Source organism: Lactuca serriola, chromosome 5, assembly GCF_051521515.1.
Source record: "Lactuca serriola cultivar US96UC23 chromosome 5, Lser_US96UC23_V15, whole genome shotgun sequence".
Taxonomy (NCBI): domain Eukaryota; kingdom Viridiplantae; phylum Streptophyta; class Magnoliopsida; order Asterales; family Asteraceae; genus Lactuca; species Lactuca serriola.
This window is the reverse complement of record NC_136412.1, coordinates 259,021,374-259,038,881: the sequence shown is the minus strand read 5'-3', so window position 1 is coordinate 259,038,881 and position 17,508 is coordinate 259,021,374. Positions and strand designations below refer to the sequence as shown.

The 17,508-nt window shown below is 35.1% G+C and overlaps 2 protein-coding genes across 2 annotated transcripts; one reads left to right on the top strand and one right to left on the bottom strand.

Annotated features, from left to right (window-relative positions):
• The first annotated feature begins 9,078 nt into the window (after positions 1 to 9,078).
• Positions 9,079 to 10,594, top strand: EMB1273 (embryo defective 1273). The gene is made up of 3 exons (XM_079002247.1): positions 9,079 to 9,227; positions 9,693 to 10,112; positions 10,199 to 10,594. The coding sequence occupies exons 1-3, from the start codon at positions 9,132 to 9,134 to the stop codon at positions 10,391 to 10,393; spliced, it is 711 nt and encodes a 236-aa protein (XP_078858373.1). The 5' UTR covers positions 9,079 to 9,131; the 3' UTR covers positions 10,394 to 10,594.
• Positions 10,595 to 10,600: 6 nt separating this feature from the next.
• On the bottom strand, positions 10,601 to 13,077 carry LOC145054111 (la-related protein 6C-like). The gene is made up of 9 exons (XM_079002245.1): positions 12,390 to 13,077; positions 12,161 to 12,242; positions 11,986 to 12,080; positions 11,827 to 11,898; positions 11,598 to 11,677; positions 11,398 to 11,524; positions 11,241 to 11,309; positions 11,010 to 11,141; positions 10,601 to 10,940 (listed from the first exon to the last, which is right to left on the bottom strand). Exons 1-9 carry the CDS (start codon positions 12,759 to 12,761, stop codon positions 10,689 to 10,691), a joined length of 1,281 nt encoding a protein of 426 aa, XP_078858371.1. The 5' UTR covers positions 12,762 to 13,077; the 3' UTR covers positions 10,601 to 10,688.
• Positions 13,078 to 17,508: the final 4,431 nt, after the last annotated feature.

The window sequence follows — 17,508 nt, the reverse complement described above, 5'->3', positions numbered from 1 at the left end:
GGTTAAGTTTTCTGACTTCTTCCATTCCTTTTTTAAACTGTTCTAGGAGTTTGGGCGTCTCCATAAGCTAGAAATGCTAGATCTTAGTCCTTTTGGCGTGTTAGAAGCATAAAAATGTTATCTTGGTGGTTGATATGAAGCCATGAATGAATCTAGGTCCTTTATTTGTACTTTGATGAACAAAAATGGATGTTGGGCTCCCATAAGACATGCTAAGGCATAAAGTTTACAACTTTATGCCCTAGGACCCCCTTAATGACCGAGATCGGGAAGTTAGATTAAGTGGCTACATGGACTAAGCCCCAAATGATTAAAGGTAATGGGCAGCTCAACAAGCTGAGCGTACCAAGGTGTACGCAACACATACTACATGGCGGTCAAGTACACCGAGCGTATTGAGATTACGTCGTACGTACGCTCCTAATGGGCTTTTGGTCTTTTTTTGGGTTTTTGGTTCATTTGGCCTTAGTTAGTTTTGGGCCTTGACCTGTTTAGAGCAGGTGGGCCTACGCATTCTACTAATGGGCCTTAAGTGGTGAAGTTGGGCCTTTGTGGGCCTTGGAGCCCATTATTTCATTTGGGCCAAGAATGGTTAGGCCCATTTTGGGAAAGGCAATTAGCCCATTATCTTGGGAGTTTGGACTTAGGGTTTAGGCCCATATTTTGGGATTTCAACCTAATGCTGATTAGGTCTATTTGTTGGTGATTATGTGGGACTTTTCTGTTCAACAGTCGAACGTATTGTGTTTCCAACTTAATGAGGTGAGTTTTCTCACTGTACCAATGGGTTGAAGGCACCAAGGCCGACCCATTATTTGTATTATAGAATACGGACTACTTGTGTGATATGTGTATGAAAGAACAGGATCTAGTGTAACAGCCCGGAATTCCAGGTAGTGTTATATTTATGATTTTGGGTGTTTTAAGAGGGGACTCGGCGAGTTGGAGCTCAGACTCGCCGAGTAGGATCGCGGATCTGGTCGCGGGTTCGCAACTGGACTCGGCGAGTCCGCGCTGTTTAGCGAAACCCTAACCGTCCAGGTTTGGGACATATATCAGGGGCCTTATGGCCATCATTGTTCATCCTAGTCCTTTGAGAGAAACCCTAATTCGATTGTGAGCATCTAGAGCAAGGTAGAAGACCATTATTGATCTTGGAAGTGTCATTTTGCAAGGAGGAGGAGGCTTGGTTAAGGGAACAACAAGAGAAGCCACATTCTAAGGATTGGGGACACAGAGCAACGTTATTCAGGTAATATTTTCGAGTTGCATTCTTCTATGTTGATGTGTATATGGATTTAGGGTTTATTGAACCCTTTTGTGGCTAGATTGAGTGTTTCCTTAGTCCCCCAAGCGATTGGAACCCTATAATGGGACCCTTGGAAGTCCAGAATGTCCCATGCCTGAGCATTTCGGGAATCAATGGATGTTTTGGATTGGAATCCTTATGCCTTAGGTCAAAAGGTAAATTATGAGTCATGGGGTGTATTATGAGCACCGAAATGAGGGCTTTACGTGATGAACCAGTCTAGGAAGGCCAGACCTATGAGTTGTCGGAGCAGATCTGGCCTTAGAAAGCAGTTTGAGCGGTTGCATGGCATGGACTCGCCGAGTCCGATGAACAGAATCGGCGAGTAGCTTGAAGATTAACTGGGACTCGCCGAGTTGTTCTTCAGACTCGGCGAGTTGAGTCGGGGTGGCCCCGCGATTCTTCCAGGAGGAACTCGTCGAGTCAAGGGGGATACTCGACGTGTAGAAAGGGAATCTTAGAGAATTGGTGAGAACGTGTAGACTCGCCGAGTCGCCCTAGCGCTCGCCGAGTCCGGTCAAAGTTGACCGTTGACCGTTGACCAGAGTGGGCCTGTGTTGACTTCTTAGGGATAGTCAACATTAGAGATATAAAGTGTTAACTAGGGACATATGATGTTATAGGAGGATTAGAGCTCGGAGAATCGAGCACGAGGGATTCCCAGGGTTGTGAGATATCGAGACACGCGAGGTGAGTCTTCTCACTATACTTTACCTTGAGTATGTAACCAGAGTTATGTGACAAAGTATTTGTATGCTATGTATGATATGTGTTGTACTGCATTATTTCTATGTGATTTATGCAGTGCCTATTTGCAGAGTTGGAACCGAAGGGTTCCTAGAGTTAGAACCTGAGGGTTCACAGAGTTGGGTGCACGGACCCATAGAGTTATAGCCTCGAGTGGCTTATATGTGTTATATGTGTGGTATTTTAGGGAACTCACTAAGCTTCGTGCTTGCAGTGTTTGTGTTATGTTGTTTCAGGTTTCTTTCAGTATCACGGGGCGGCACCGGCTTGATTGTACACACCAGAGAAAGAGTCATATTTTGGAGGATCCTGGTTTTCTATGCAAGTGAAAATGAAGCTATGTTTTGTAATTCAATTATGAATGAGATTTTAAACAAGTGTTCTAAGATTAAAATGATTATTTTAAATGAAAATTTTGTCTTGAAATTTACGGTGTTACATCTAGCCCTTGGTATTCAAGACCAGGATCTGGCCCCTGGCAGTTGCATGAAAGACCAAGATTTGGCCCCTGACAATTGTATGGAAGACCAGGATTTGGCCCTCGGCAAGAATTATATGTAAGACTATGATTCGGCCCATAGCATTAATTCGTATGTTGGTATGTGGTATTTTGGGGAAAACTTACTAATCTTTCGCTTACATATTGTGTTTATGGTTTTAGGTACTTCTGATACTAAGGGGGAGGGCCGACATGATGACACAATATCCTATCCCGTTATTTTTGCATTTTGATATTGTACTCTGATGATGTGATATTTATACATTGTGATGGTTTTGTAACAATTCTTATACTTGTGGTACTTGTTTTAAAAATGAATATTTTTATTCTATTTTGGGGTTGTTACATTTTTGGAAGAGGCATATTAGTCAAAGTTTTCTATCCATCTAGTGGCCACAAAAGATGTACAAGGATTTGAGATTTAGCTATTGGTGGCCCTGCATGAAAAGGGAGATAACTTGGTTTGTTGAGCGATGCCTAACTCACAAGAAGGTCGAGGCCGAACATCAGAGACCCCACGACAAGACGCAATCGTTACCCATTACCATGTGGAAATGGGAGGACATCACCATGGATTTTCATCACAAAATTTCCAAGGACGGCACATGGTGTTGATTCTATCTAGGTCATCGTGGACAGATTGACCAAGAGTGCGCATTTCATTCTGATTGCTGAGAGCATATCCACAAAGAAGTTAGTTGATATTTATGTCTAGATGGTAGTAGTTCGGTATGGGGTGCCAATTCCGGTGGTCTCATACTGAGATGTTCGTTTCACCTCCAGGTTTTTGAGGAAGTTTCATGAGGAGTTGGGTACTCTGTTGCATTTTAGTACATCATACCACCCTCAAACCGATGGCTAGAGCAAGCAGACGATCCAGACGCTTGAGGATATGCTTCGGTCTTGTGTGCTGGATGTAAGAGGGAGTTTGGATATTTACCTCCCTCTGGCCAAGTTCTTCTACGACAACAGTTATCATGCCAATATTGATCAACCACCATTTGAGATGTTGTATGGGAGAAGACACACGACCCCTGTTTGTTTGAGTGAGGTTTGTCATGGGAAGCACCGAGGTGGTGCTTAATACCACAAAGTTAATTCAGCAGGTGTGTGATAGGTTGTAAGTCGCCCAAATCCGATAGAAGAGTTATGCGGACCGACGGTGTTCGGATCTCGAGTTTTAGGTGGGAGATTTAGTGCTTCTAAAAGTGTCTCTTTGGAAAGGTGTCACCCGATTCAGGAAGTGGGGCAAGTTGGGCCCCAAATTTATCATACGTTTCAGGATTTCGGCGCAAGTAGGCAAGGTAGCATACTGGTTGGATTTGCCAAATGAGCTCAGTCAGATCCATAACACCTTCCATGTGTCACAGCTTCGGGATTGTGTGGGAGATGAGTCAACAGTTGTTCCTTTAAATGATGGTCGATGAGCTCCAGAACTATTCGGAGAGACTGGTGAAAATTTTAGAACGAAAGATGAAGACTCTACGCAACAAGGAAGTGTAATTGGTCAAGGTCCAATGACAGCATCGAAAGGGTTCCGAATGAACATGGGAGCCGGAGACGGAGATGCGAGAACACTACCCAAATTTATTTGCGGCAACAGACTTTGAGGGTGAATTCTAGTTTAAGTGGGGGAGAGTTGTAACACCTAGATTTCAGGTATTCGTTTTAACCCTTGAGTTATGTTTATTTTGTAAGTTTAGTCCCTTATGGTAATGTTGTAAATTTGAAGACCTTTGGTGTATGCGGGGAGTACATCCTTGTACGCAGGGTTTACTCCTGAGCACCTTAGAACGTTGAGCATAAGCAAGTACACAGGGCGTATGCATTCATAGTGCAAACCCTAAATTTTAGGGTTTGGACACCATTTAAGCTCATGTATGGCCTCAAGCACATTTTTACCTTTAGCCTCTTTCCTCATATTGAAAACCCTAAGAGTGTTTGTGCTTGTGAAGCTTGTTTGGGCCATTTTGGTGCATTTTTGGAGCTCTTGGAGTAGAAGGAAGAACATTGAAGTGGTGGTGTTACACTCAAGGCTTTGGATCCAACATTTAGTCCCGCTTGTGCACCTTGTGGAGGTACAAAGTTTCAAACTTGATGATAGAATCTCTTGGATCTAGTTTTGCTCAAGTTGTTCCCTTTTTGGTCCCAAACTTATCCTTTGTGAGTAGGAGGTACTCCAAGGCATTTGAGTTGTCCTTTTAGAGGTTTTTAGGGGTGTTAAGTCATAAAGTTAGGTTGTTGGTCACTAGTTTTCCCCCATGTAAGTGCTAGATGGTCTTAATGGATTAAGAGGCTAGGGTTTTTGGTTTTAAGGACTTAATAGCCATGCTAGGCCATAAAGTTGGAAACTTTATGGCTTAGGCCATCTTATGTTATCTAGATCTAAAGTTTGGACGTGAGTGCTTAAGGGATTAATCACTTGGTTAAAAAGTTGGCAAGCAGCCTCGTACGTAGCGCGTAACGAAGGGTACATTGAGCGTACAAGGTCAGCGCCCCTTTCCTTCGGTCAAATGTGAAGTACACCCCACACATAAGAGGAGTATGCCCCGCGTACTGAGTGAGTCAACCTATTTAACTCGACTGACTTTAACCTGGTTTTGACTATGGTTTGGCCTAGGGGTATTTTAGGTATTTGAATGGTAGTTTGAGTTTTGGTGGTTTTAATTGCAAAGGCGATCGGTAGTGTGGGTTTAGGAGTAGCGTGTCAGTTCATCTTTTCATATGTATGTGAGGTGAGTCTTCTTACCACCTTATGTGGGCCGAACGCACCAAGGTCGACCCACTGTAATGCATGAGTAGAATTGTATGTTATCGTGTGATTATGTCTGTTATGCTTGTATGATTTATGCATTTAGCTATATAGGCTCAGAGTCATTATAGACTTGGGGTTGATACGGACCCGGGGGTTGATTCAGACCCGACACATCTATATGCTGTATTTTAGGTTGACACGGATCCGGTGGTTGATACGGACCAGACACAAGCACGTGCTGTTATTTGATATGTATGTTGTATGTGGTAATTTGGGAAGCTCACTAAGCTTTATGCTTACAGTTTGTGTTATGGTTTCAGGTACGCTCAGTTCCAAAGGGAAGGGTTTGACATGATGACACAACATCCTCCCCACGTGATTTCCGCACTTGATATTTTTGTACTATGATGTTTTGGAATATTGTAATGAATAATGGCTTTGATATAATTAATGAATGAAAATTTAAGTTATTTTAAATAAAAATTTTTGGCACTATTTTTGGGTCGTTACAGAATCACATATAATCACATGTGATTCACAGGTAAATCACATGTAATTCACATACGAATAACATATGAATTACATGTGATTCACATGTAATTTACATATGAATCACATGTAATTCACATGTAAATCACATATGAATTAAATGTGATTCACATGTAAATCACAAGTGAATCATATATGAATTACGTCTATATACATATGCAGTTTGTATGAGCGTTCTTCGTTATTATTATTATTTTTTTAATTTTTCTTGTAAATTTCACATTTGAGTCTTAAAAGATATAATCACATGTGAATCTTACATGATATAATCACATGTGAATCTTAAATAATATATACATATGTAGGACAGATCTTATATGGGACTAGGGGGGCTGTGGCCCCCTGATATTTTTGGCAGAAATAGTCCCTATACTCTAGTTTTATATATATTAGGCTCAAAAATATAAAATTTTGACTATGACCCTCCTGCTCACTAATTTTTATACACATTATATTTTCGGGCCATCCAAATGAAAGGTTGAAGCTCTGCCACTATACATATGCATTTTTGCGAGTGTTCTTGTATTAATCATTTTTTAAATTTTCTTGTATATTTGGAAAAATATATGGAAAATATTGAAGATGTAAAATATGATAAATTGAAGAAATATGGAAATCTTGACACAAAGACATGAAAATGCTTTGAATTTTGTAGCATTTTTTGTTGTTTATATTTTATTTTGTATTCAATAAAATACTTGTAATATTGTGTTTATAGATTAGTAAATAAAAATGGTTTTTTTTTATGATTAGTTACGAATATTATAGTATAATAAATATACATATATGCACTTGAAAAAATATGCATATAAGCTCATGAAACGTTGATTTTTTTGCTAAAAAAATATAGTTTTTTTTTTTTTTTTTTTTTAATATTTCAGTTTTTCTTTCTTTCTTTTTTAATTTATTGATTTTTAAAAATTTACTATTTTTAAAAAATTGCTGTTTTTAAAAAAAAAGTTTTTGTACATTTAAAAAAATCATGTTTTCTAAAAAAATTTAAAAAACTTTATTTTTTAAAAAAAATTCGAAAATTATTATTTTTATAAAAAAATCCAAAATTTTGATTTATTATACTATTTTTTAGACATTTTTTTAAATATTTCCAATAACATAAAAAATTACACATAAATGAAATTGATAAGATAAGGATCATGTCTTTAATGAATTAATTTTGATATAACGTTCCACCTTTACTTCTTGGGTTTTCGAAAAATTAAGAGTTCTTAACGGATCTCACAGCTATATATATATATATATATATATATATATATATATATATATATCGCTAGGTTTATGTATCTTTTATATTTATTGTGTGTTAGAATACACCAATAGGAATTTAATAAGATTAAATAATTATTTAATTAAATAATGATAGATATTAAATGATTTCCATAATTATAATTCTCTTTTTTATGGAAAGTAATTAAATTCGTCAAAAATATCAGCAATAATATTTTTTCAGAATGAATTCGTATCTAGGTTTTCATGTATGGGTTCGTGTTTTATTTATGGACTTAGTCACTAAAAATACAACAAAATTGCATGGAATATGAAGAACGAGAGTGTATTCTACTTGAATACACTCTCATTCTGTTAGAATATACTCTAATTCTAGTAGAATACACTCTCGTTCTCCATGTTCTAGACAACTTTGTTGTATTTTGATTGGGTGGATCATGAAACAAAATACGAATCGATATATGAAAAAGTAGATGTGAATTCATTCGGAAATAATTTTATTACTAACATTAATGAATAATTTAATTAGTTTCATTATAATTATGGATATAATTTAATATATATAATTATGAAAATCATTTAATATATATCTTTATTTGATTAAACAATAATTTAATTTTTAATAAATTTTTATTGGTGCATTTTAACCACAATAGATGTAAGAAACATTTAAACCTAGCCCTTTCTGTTTCTCTCTCTCTCTCTCTCTCTCTCTATATATATATATATATATATATATATATATATATATATATATATATATATATATATATATATATAATACACTATCTATCTAAATTTAGTTGTTATTTTTTCCAATTTGCTATAACTTTAAGCTCTAAAAATTTTGTTTTATTTATCAAGAAGACATGATTAGTGTTTTTTTTTAGCACAAAAGGAAAAAAAATATGCAATTGTTTACAAAAAGGGGCAGGAAGCCAAGGAGACAATAATATTGGACTTTAGCATGTATTTTATACCGTTTTTCATACAAACACATTACAATATGATAATATCATATATCATAAAAGAACAATACGGTAAGATTACCGTTAGATAATAGTATCTATCAGACAAAGAGAATACACTAAGATAGTATATGTTCGTCATATACAAAGATACAACGAGATTATAATAAGCTATGTTTTTTTTATTGTTAAAAAACAATGATTGTATTGTTAATAAATCCACAATAGAGATTTTTGTAGTATACTATTAGTTAAAATCTAATATTTTTTTTGTCTAATATCATAAATATACAAACAAATTGTCGGTTTCTTGTAATTTTATGTAAATAATTGTCGTTTTTTTCCTACAAAAAAAATAAAGTCATGGGTTATTCACAATAAAACCAAAGTTTCAGTCAAAGATTTTTATGGAATTTCGCTAGATCAACTCCAATGATCATCTAAAAAACATAGTTTTAGTGTCATTTATTAGTTTTTTATTTCAACCATCTACTAAAAAACATCATCTTAATGTGTTGGATAATTTCACACTTCAAATATAAAAGTCAAAACACTTCAGCATTAAATAAATACTATTGTTATGTTGGGTTGAAATGCAATCACAATTTTAATATTAAAAATACACCAATTTAATGTTTACCGATGGGAGTTGGTCTTAAATGGGTGTTTGGATAAATTAGATTATAGCTTATTTGCTTATTGTTTATTAGCTTATTTGTGGTGGGAATAAACAATAAACAATAAGCAAGGAAGAGATGCTTATTAAAATTAACTTATTTAGCTTATCTCTACTACAATAAGCTGATTTTTAAAGATTTCTATCCAAACAATTAAATTTGACTTATTATGATTGGAATAAGCAATCAACACAAACCATCCTCTTTTTTCCTAATACAAAGTCCAAACACCCCATAAATTGCAACAATGTAGAAGACATACACCATAAGGACATAAATGTAAGCTTATCAAACCTTGAGGACTAATTTTGTAGTAACCCAAAGATTTCACATATTTATCCTTCAATGATAAAATCTACAGAAAGAAAAACCCCTTGAAGAAATGGCGCCCCTTCTTTCCCTGAATCAATCGACCTGCCTCCAACCTTTATCTCGTATGGCCCTCTCCCTTAACACTCCGTCGGTGATGCCATTCAAGGTACGTCCGAGACTGCTTTCTTAAGAAACCGGCGATCGATTTGGATGATGTCCGTCTGCTATTAACAAAAATTTAGGTTTTCATTGTGCAATTTGAGTAGTCTGTCGTGTATTATCTTAATGTGTGTGCTCTAATTATCCATACGAAATTGATCTATTTTTGTAAAGGAACCCCATATCCCTCGAGTTCTATACTCAAAACTACGGTTTCACTTCAGAAGTGAAATCGGGTAATGTTTGAATTTCGAAATCGGCATGAAATGTGTATATTTTTCCAATGTTTATACTTTGAAGTCGATATCTGTACACAATCTTTACTTTTTCCAATTTGATAACGCTACTATTTGTTTATTACCTATTACCTTCCTGTGTTAACCCAATTTTAGGGTAGAGAACCAGAATTATTGGATTGATTTTTCACCTGCATACATCCATTTGGACTAACAAATCTCTTATACTGACACAGGGTTGGTCAAATCAATCTAATTTCTTAACTTGTAAACCAAATGGCTTATCATCTGCAAAATCTTGTTCAAAAGTCATGTCTGCAATAAACATGAATGCATCACAACCAAACGACCATGGAAAACCAATTGTTGACCTTGTAACAGAAAAGGCAAGAAAGTTATGGGATAATTCTCCCCAAGAAATCAAGAACTTCCCATGGACAAGAGCCTTGGAGAATTTCACACAACTTATTATTGACATCATATTAGTAGTCACCAAATACCTTTATATACCTGTAATGGCAATCACTTCTGTTAGTGAAATGTCATATTGTGCTCATGAAAGGAAACTAGTCATAATCCCTCTTCCAATTCTTATTGGTGTTGCTGTAGCTGGGGTGTTGAGAAACAGAGCATTGAAATTATCTCCATTTCTCAAGGTAATCTAAGATCTTTAATTCTTTATATAAAATAAACTTTCTTATTCTAGCTCTAATATTTATCTCCTTGTCCTTTTTTTTCCTAGGATGCTAAAGTTCCATGGCATTTATATGCAAATATGCTTTTTTTCACTTTGATCAAATTACCAGGCCCGATTTATCCGTATTGGGGACGCATTTTTATACCACATTTTGCGAATGGAGGGTTGTTTAGGACTCTATGGTTTCTGTTTTTATGGTACAAGATGCCTAGGAAAGAAGTGCACACTAATCTTGAATGATCAAGAATTGTATTTCTTTAAAAGTTGAAGACATTTTTGTTAGATTAGCAATGTAGTATTAGTATAGGGAAGAATATGCATTTTTGTTATGGGTATTTTGTGCTCTTTTACTCTTGAGACTGTCAGAACAAAATGACCTTGTACTGGATGCTGATGGGTGTCGGTGTCGGTGTTTTATAATATTAGCTACACAACAACAAAGCAAGCTCTCAACAAAATTTTATTCATTCAATTCAACTTTCAAGAATCGATGTTGGCAAATTATTACAAAAAGAAATGAAAAAGCATTTAGCCCTTATGGTATGCCGGTTAGAATTGGAGGATTAGAAATCGGCTTTCCTCTTCCCATTGTAAAACCCCTTGTCCCATCTGGCATTCGTGGGCCTTTAGGACTTTGTTTCATTGAAGATGCTTCCAAATGGATTATTGAACTGCTTGTTTGTGTTTGTGGACTCGGTGCAAGAAGCCCACGACTACTGTGTGTTGGGGTCCGTGACTTTGATTTCCCACGGGCCCACGCCCATCCCTTCTTTGAATTCTCCTCGCCCTATCAAAAATCAATACTTAATTATAGCAATCTACTTTAAATGCCTAAAAAAATTGAAAAAAAAATTACATTGTTTTCGATGCCTAGTTCTGCTGGGGCACTATTAGGCTGAGAAGGCTCTTCTGACATGTCAAATATATCATCATCATCGTCAAGCAGCCCGTCAAAATCTGACTTTCTAGTCTTTAGAACAGATTTTGGCTGAGTTTTAAATTATATAAGTAAATAAATAAGTCGATTATGATAATCTTTTATATAAATAAAGAAATAAAGATCGGTGAGAGATTAAAAATCACATACTGAACGTCGAATCAACAACCTAACACGAAACCCTTTTCTCCAGTGTCTTTCATCGTTCAATTGATCAACCTAGAAACAAATTATTTGAATCAACTTTCAAGACACAAAAGAAAAGCACGTTAAATTAAAAGAGTTTAGTTTAACCATAGAAACATACTGCTTTTTCTGCTGTTTCGGTAGTTTCATATTCCACTAAAGCATGGAGCTTATTGCTAAATACATATTCCCCTTTGGAATGTGACGAGTTGGGCTCGGGCGGATGACATATACGAATGGCTTTCACACTGATCAATAGTTTTTTCTTAGAATTAATTGATTTGGGTTGCCAAAAATATTGAAAAGTTTGAAGCTTTTTACCTTCCAACCACACTAAAGATTTTCTCAAGATTTTGATGAGAATGATCTTCGGGAAGGTTCTCGCCAACAACAGTACGGGACTGCACAACAAATCAATCTATCAAAAAGGTTATTCTTCCAGCAAACCCTAAGCTGATTATTCTGTTTTACCCTATGAACCAGGTACACAGTGGCCCGCCAAGTGGCTCGGTAATCCATTTAAAATTTTAAACTTTGCCAAGAGTCAAACCTGTAATTCTTCTTTATCCTTTTCTGTGAAGGGGTGTCTACGTCTAACTTTTTTCCCATCATTACTTACAACCTAAAGCGGATTGAAGCATCATTATTTAAACCAATAAGAAGGATTTCCAAAAGATGAAATCTTGAAAACAAAGGTTGAAGAACAAACCAACTTTGAAGAGGAACGGAGAGCTTGGGCAAGGAAATGGTTATTAGTGATGCAGGATTTGATTTTCTTCATAGATGCAATAACAGATATGGGAACTGTAACAATACATGCATTTTGGAACAAAATCATTACAACATTTTAATGGTGAAAATGGTGAGTGTGTGATCAATCTCACCATAGCCTTCTGGATCCTTGCTAATGTGTTTCACCAAGGACTCGTTTGCAAGCAGGCTCAGCCCACTGAACTGATACTCCACCTGTTACAGACATGGATTCATGGTAGCAAACAGAATATTAAAATTGAATATGAAGAAAAATTGTATGATGTATTAAAGAATTGTTATAATATAGCGGGAAAATAATGATGGATCAAACTCACTCAAACCAAAACAAGCAAAAGGGACCTGTTTGATGATCTTTTGTTGAAGATCTTCAGTGAGGACATTCTTCGAATAGTTGGGGATCAAAACATTAGGGTTCGTAAAAAGATGCATTTGCTGATCTTGATCAGCAGCAGTAGCAGCGCTAGCATAAATCCAATCAGCCGACCCGCTTCCGTCGTTCCCACCCATACCCATGTAACTAAAATACGGGTAAAAGTAACCCGAAACCGGAGATTGGGTACGTGAACTTGGAACAAATTCGGGTGCTTGTGCATTGAATTTGAAAGATGTAGGACTCGAAATTGAAATCTCCCTCTTTTCATCCCTCTTTGTCGTCATCGACTCCTTTTCGAGCTTTTCCTGTAATTTTTCTTCTGGGTGTGCTTGCGCCATTATTGGTTTGATTTCTTTATCTCTTTTTGTTTTTTGTTTTTTGTTTTTCGGCGGCTAATCTAATCACTCCCCATTATGAAAGTATAGATCTTGTTTCTTATTCTATCCTTCTTTACTTCTTCTTCTTCTTCTTCTGGATAGACAACAAGAAACGTAATTTTTTTGATAGAGGGGAAGTGGTGTTGGAGCGGGGAAGTTGCCATGGATTTCTCAAGGCAACAGTAATTTGATGTCCGATCCATATTTGGCGCCGAAAGAAAGATTCTGTTACCGTTTCTTCTTGTGCATGAAAACAACGAGGGATTCTTCATCCTTGTTGATTAAAATCAGGGACCTAAATATCAATGTTAGACTAGACCTAAATTCGTATAGATTTTAAAAAATGTCCCTTTTTTTTAACAATTAACTTAGAGGGTGTTTGGCTAAACTTGCAAAAATGGTTTTATTTTTTTATTTTTATTTTTTTTTTATATAACTCGGTTTCACACTGAGATAAGTTAAAATTAGTATTTAGATAGACTATCTTTTTTAGAAACAACGGTGTGAAACCAAAGACAAATCATTTTTGATAAGTTACTAAACCCTAACTTATTAGAACTCCTTATAACTTATGTTTACTAACATCTTTAGGAATCCCTTTTTATGGTTATTTTGTCAAATACTAAAAATAGTTTATTAACTTATAGCGATAAGCTAATTCAAACATATTTTTTAAAACTCGGTTTTGATACCATTATAAATTAATAAGCTATAGATTAAAAAGTTAAAAATATTTTTAAATGAGGTTGGCTAAAAAGACATCTCCATTTTATAAATTAGACACCCTACATAGTTTTTAATGTATTTTTATCGGTTGAAATTATATTGTTTTTTGAAAAATATGATTATAAATAGTTAATTATAAATCGATTTTTGATAAAGATATTTATATGACGTATAAAACGTGCAAATACCCTTTTAAATAAGCTTGGCCAAATACCCTTTTAGTCTAACTTTTGGGATTAGATTTGCAAACGGCCGGGTGAAAAGTCCGCCTATTTAGCACCATTGTGCTGGTCCATTATGAATATTTTAACCATTTAAAACTTATAGTCTGGACCGAATCCAATTGGGAGCACAAAATCTAGTTTGGGCCCCAAAATCACAATGAATAGGTTTTTGTTTATTTAGTGCATTTCACATATTTATATTTGCAAAAACACACAATTTAATATAATACATTTTAAATCACACAATTTAATATAATAAATTTTGGTATTTGTGAATATGGATGATTGAAGACTAGTTGACGTTAACTGCTCTCATTTTTCTCATAACATATAGGTTTAGCTTATTAACAATCATGAAAAGTTTCGTGAGACTGATTTTAATATCATTACGAAATTTTAGATTATTTAGACATACACGAGACTAAAGGGTATTTAGGTAAAGCTCAATACATGTTTGGAGGTGAGGAGTACACAATCCTAGTTTGAATCTAGGTAGGACAAATGGAAATTGCCCAATAATAATTTGTGATGCATTAACAGTGGACCCATATGCATAGGTGAGCATGGTTGGTTGTGACCTAAAACCGAACCTAAAAGCGACTTATTAGTTTTCAAAAAATTAGAACATAGCCCAACAAAAAACTGATGGATTCGGTTTTGGGTTTAAACCCAAACCCAATTACAAACCTCGCTAGCTTAGAAGAGAATGGAGTTAACATGAGGATACCTTGGGCATTGTTTATTCTTATAGGCGATGTGGGATGCGAAAGTGGAAAGCTTAAGAAAACTATTTAAGGAACGCACAACTTTGCTTTTGAAATAAAATTTACGATATATGGAGTGGCAACGAATTCGAACACGAGACATAAGGGTTGGAGGTCAAAACACTTAAACACTGGACCAAGCTTTTGTTTATGTTCTTATTTCACAAAATTCCTATACATACATCATTCGGTTCGGTTTTGGGTTTACTCGGTTTCTTATATTTACAAAACCAAAGCTAACCCGATTTTTTCGGTTTTAAGAAATATAAACTCAAAACCGATGGTTAGGGTTTGGTTTCGATTTCGTCGGTTTTTTTCGAGGGGGGGGGGTTGTTTTAGGGTTTGATTTTGCTCACTCTTGTGCATATTTTGCATTGAGGTCTAAGGGCAGTGCCTTAAAAAATAACATCATACTAAACCTAAATTTTTGCGATCTGTTGAAGAGTATTTAGTGGTTGGTGAAAAGAAACTAAGTTTTTAGTGATATTAAAAATGAGGGTGAGATAAATGTGAATACATTAAAATCATTGTATGGTTTGATGTGTTGAAAAATCAATGTACTGATATGATAAACCTCCAAGTTAATAGCATACTCGGTTGTGAGTCATCATCATAATATAGGTTGTATCAATAAATGTAAAAAGCTATAGATTTTTTGCTAGTAATGTGGCCCCCGACCCAAAGCAAAATAGTTGAATAAGTAAGATGTTGATCAAAACACATAAACTATGATATGATGATATCTAAAGATGTGGTCTTATGATTATATGACCTTCAAAACATGAAAACACCAAGTGTATACAAATGTATGCAAGTTAGGAAATTCATGTATGTTGATAATAATCTAACTTGGGGAGTATGTATCTTGAAGTGTTATACATTAAGCATAATAGAGTACAAGCGGGTGTTGTAAACCCAATAATGAAATCGTGACATCACTTATCTTTCTTGCATTCTGGTCCAACATCAACACACGAAACATATTCAAAGTGATATCCTTTTTGTCTATCAATGGGTTACAAAAGGACATATATGTGTTTTACATGTGCCTTCACAATAACAAATATGGTTTACCAAAGATACTCTTTGAATACTTTGGTAATAGTTTGAGCATTCGTCCTCCGAATTAGAGGGTGTATTAGTCATACTAGTAAATAGTTACTGTTAGGAATGTTTTCATTTATTGTTATTTTGTATTTGCCTATTTATACACTATTAATCTAATGAGAATGATCGAGGGAGTCATTACTATGATAATGGTGATAATATGGATGTCGAGATTCTAGAAAATGAATGTTCCATTATAGCTAAAAGGTTTGGAAATTTGAAGCCTCCATGAATGTTTACTTGAGACTCTAGAAAGAAGTATGATCCCAGAAACCCCAAATTCTAAAAAAGAGTAAAATCAATTCTGAAGAAGTGAGAAGAATTCAGTAAACTTATACTAGAATATTCTAAGTGTTGAAAATACTGAAACAGAGTTTCAGAATCGTCAAGTGGCAAGTAGTGCGAAAAATAAAGAGTTGTGAATCAATAAAATTAATAGAAAACATTTTTTATATGTTCAATATCAATGATTCAAAAGTGTCTCATATTCATCAAGAATCAGTTACAAGTGTTTGAATGATAGATAAGCTAAAACACTCAAATGGCTCTGTGAAAACTAGTCTAAGCAGCAGTTGTGCAGAATGATCTGGAATGAGCATAAAAGAGCTAGAAAGAGCCACTTTATAATGGATTCCAAGGGGCCTATTTATAGTCTTTGGAAAAGTCCATGACATGGCTTGACCAATCAGGTGTTGACACGTCCTCATGACTTAATCATGAGTTGATACCTTTGCCATACTTAACGGAGAATGGATGGAATATTCCAATTCCGTTAGTATTCTGTTAGGGTTCCATCGAAGTTATGAGTCTTCATAATTCTTGAGCCTTCACGATCAACATTGAAAATATGATGAGCAACATGAACATCATGTTGCTCAATTGTCTTCTTGGATGTCATCAACTTCCAGAAGTGTTGTTGACCACGTTGAGTTGTTTCTTGAATGTATAAATGTGTCTTGAACTTGAAGATGTACGACTACTTGTTCATGATGGACCATGAACGAATTACATGTGCCATTGAGTACTTGGACGTGCCTTCATTGTACATGATGTGCCATGAGCAGTCTTGTTGAGCCATCAATGTGATCATGTTGATCCATTGACTTGAGTTGAGCCACCAAGAATTCATGTTGAGACATCAAATCTTGTTGAGCCATAGAGTTGTGGATGAACCAACAATGTTTCTGATGAGCCATCAATATTCCAAATGATCCACCAATATCTTGATGCTCCACATATGATCTAGATATGCTATCTGAGATCATGATGATCCAACTTGCTTTCTTCAAGTGCTCCATGTTAACAACAAGTGCTCCATGTTCAACCTGAAGTATTCCAAGTTTACTTCACGTGCTCCAACATATGATTCTTCAGACACTTGTTGAATCTTTAGTATCTTTCCAACCTGAAACATTCTAATAATGTTTGTTCGAAAATGTAAATCAATACTCGTCTTATTTCAAGTGACAATCACATCAAAATATTTCCATCAAATTCCAAGTTTGATAATGTTAAACACATATCTATAGATGCTCTTTTCTTTGTTGTTGCTTTTCAATATTTGTATTTGGAATTCTAACATCCTTGCTTTTTGCCTAATTTTTTTGTCTGTTTATATAGTTTAACTTTTAAAAAACTAAAAAAATAAAAAATAATTAAATTATATAAAGTTTGAAAATAAATTAAAATTAATAAAATTAAAATTTTCAAATTTGTTAGAAGGTTTAGTTAAGGCTAGTTCAAAATATTAGTTTAGAGGGACTATTTGTGCTCAGTTTGGGAAACTTGTGTATAACTTGAATTTAACTAGGTAAACCTTGTATTGAGGACTCGGTTGTAAGTTAAATTTTAGAAGCTTAAGTTAGAGTTTCTAAATTTTAAATGTTG

Coding starts and splice junctions, on each gene's coding strand:
- LOC145054111 (XM_079002245.1), bottom strand. CDS start 12,761: ATGGCGCAAGCACACCCAGAAGAAAAATTACAGGAAAAGCTCGAAAAG. Junction 12,243..12,389: donor AACAAAAGATCATCAAACAG/GTCCCTTTTGCT, acceptor TGTCTGTAACAG/GTGGAGTATCAGTTCAGTGG. Junction 11,310..11,397: donor CCGAAACAGCAGAAAAAGCA/GTATGTTTCTAT, acceptor ATTTGTTTCTAG/GTTGATCAATTGAACGATGA.
- EMB1273 (XM_079002247.1), top strand. CDS start 9,132: ATGGCGCCCCTTCTTTCCCTGAATCAATCGACCTGCCTCCAACCTTTA. Junction 9,228..9,692: donor CGTCGGTGATGCCATTCAAG/GTACGTCCGAGA, acceptor ATACTGACACAG/GGTTGGTCAAATCAATCTAA. Junction 10,113..10,198: donor AATTATCTCCATTTCTCAAG/GTAATCTAAGAT, acceptor TTTTTTTCCTAG/GATGCTAAAGTTCCATGGCA.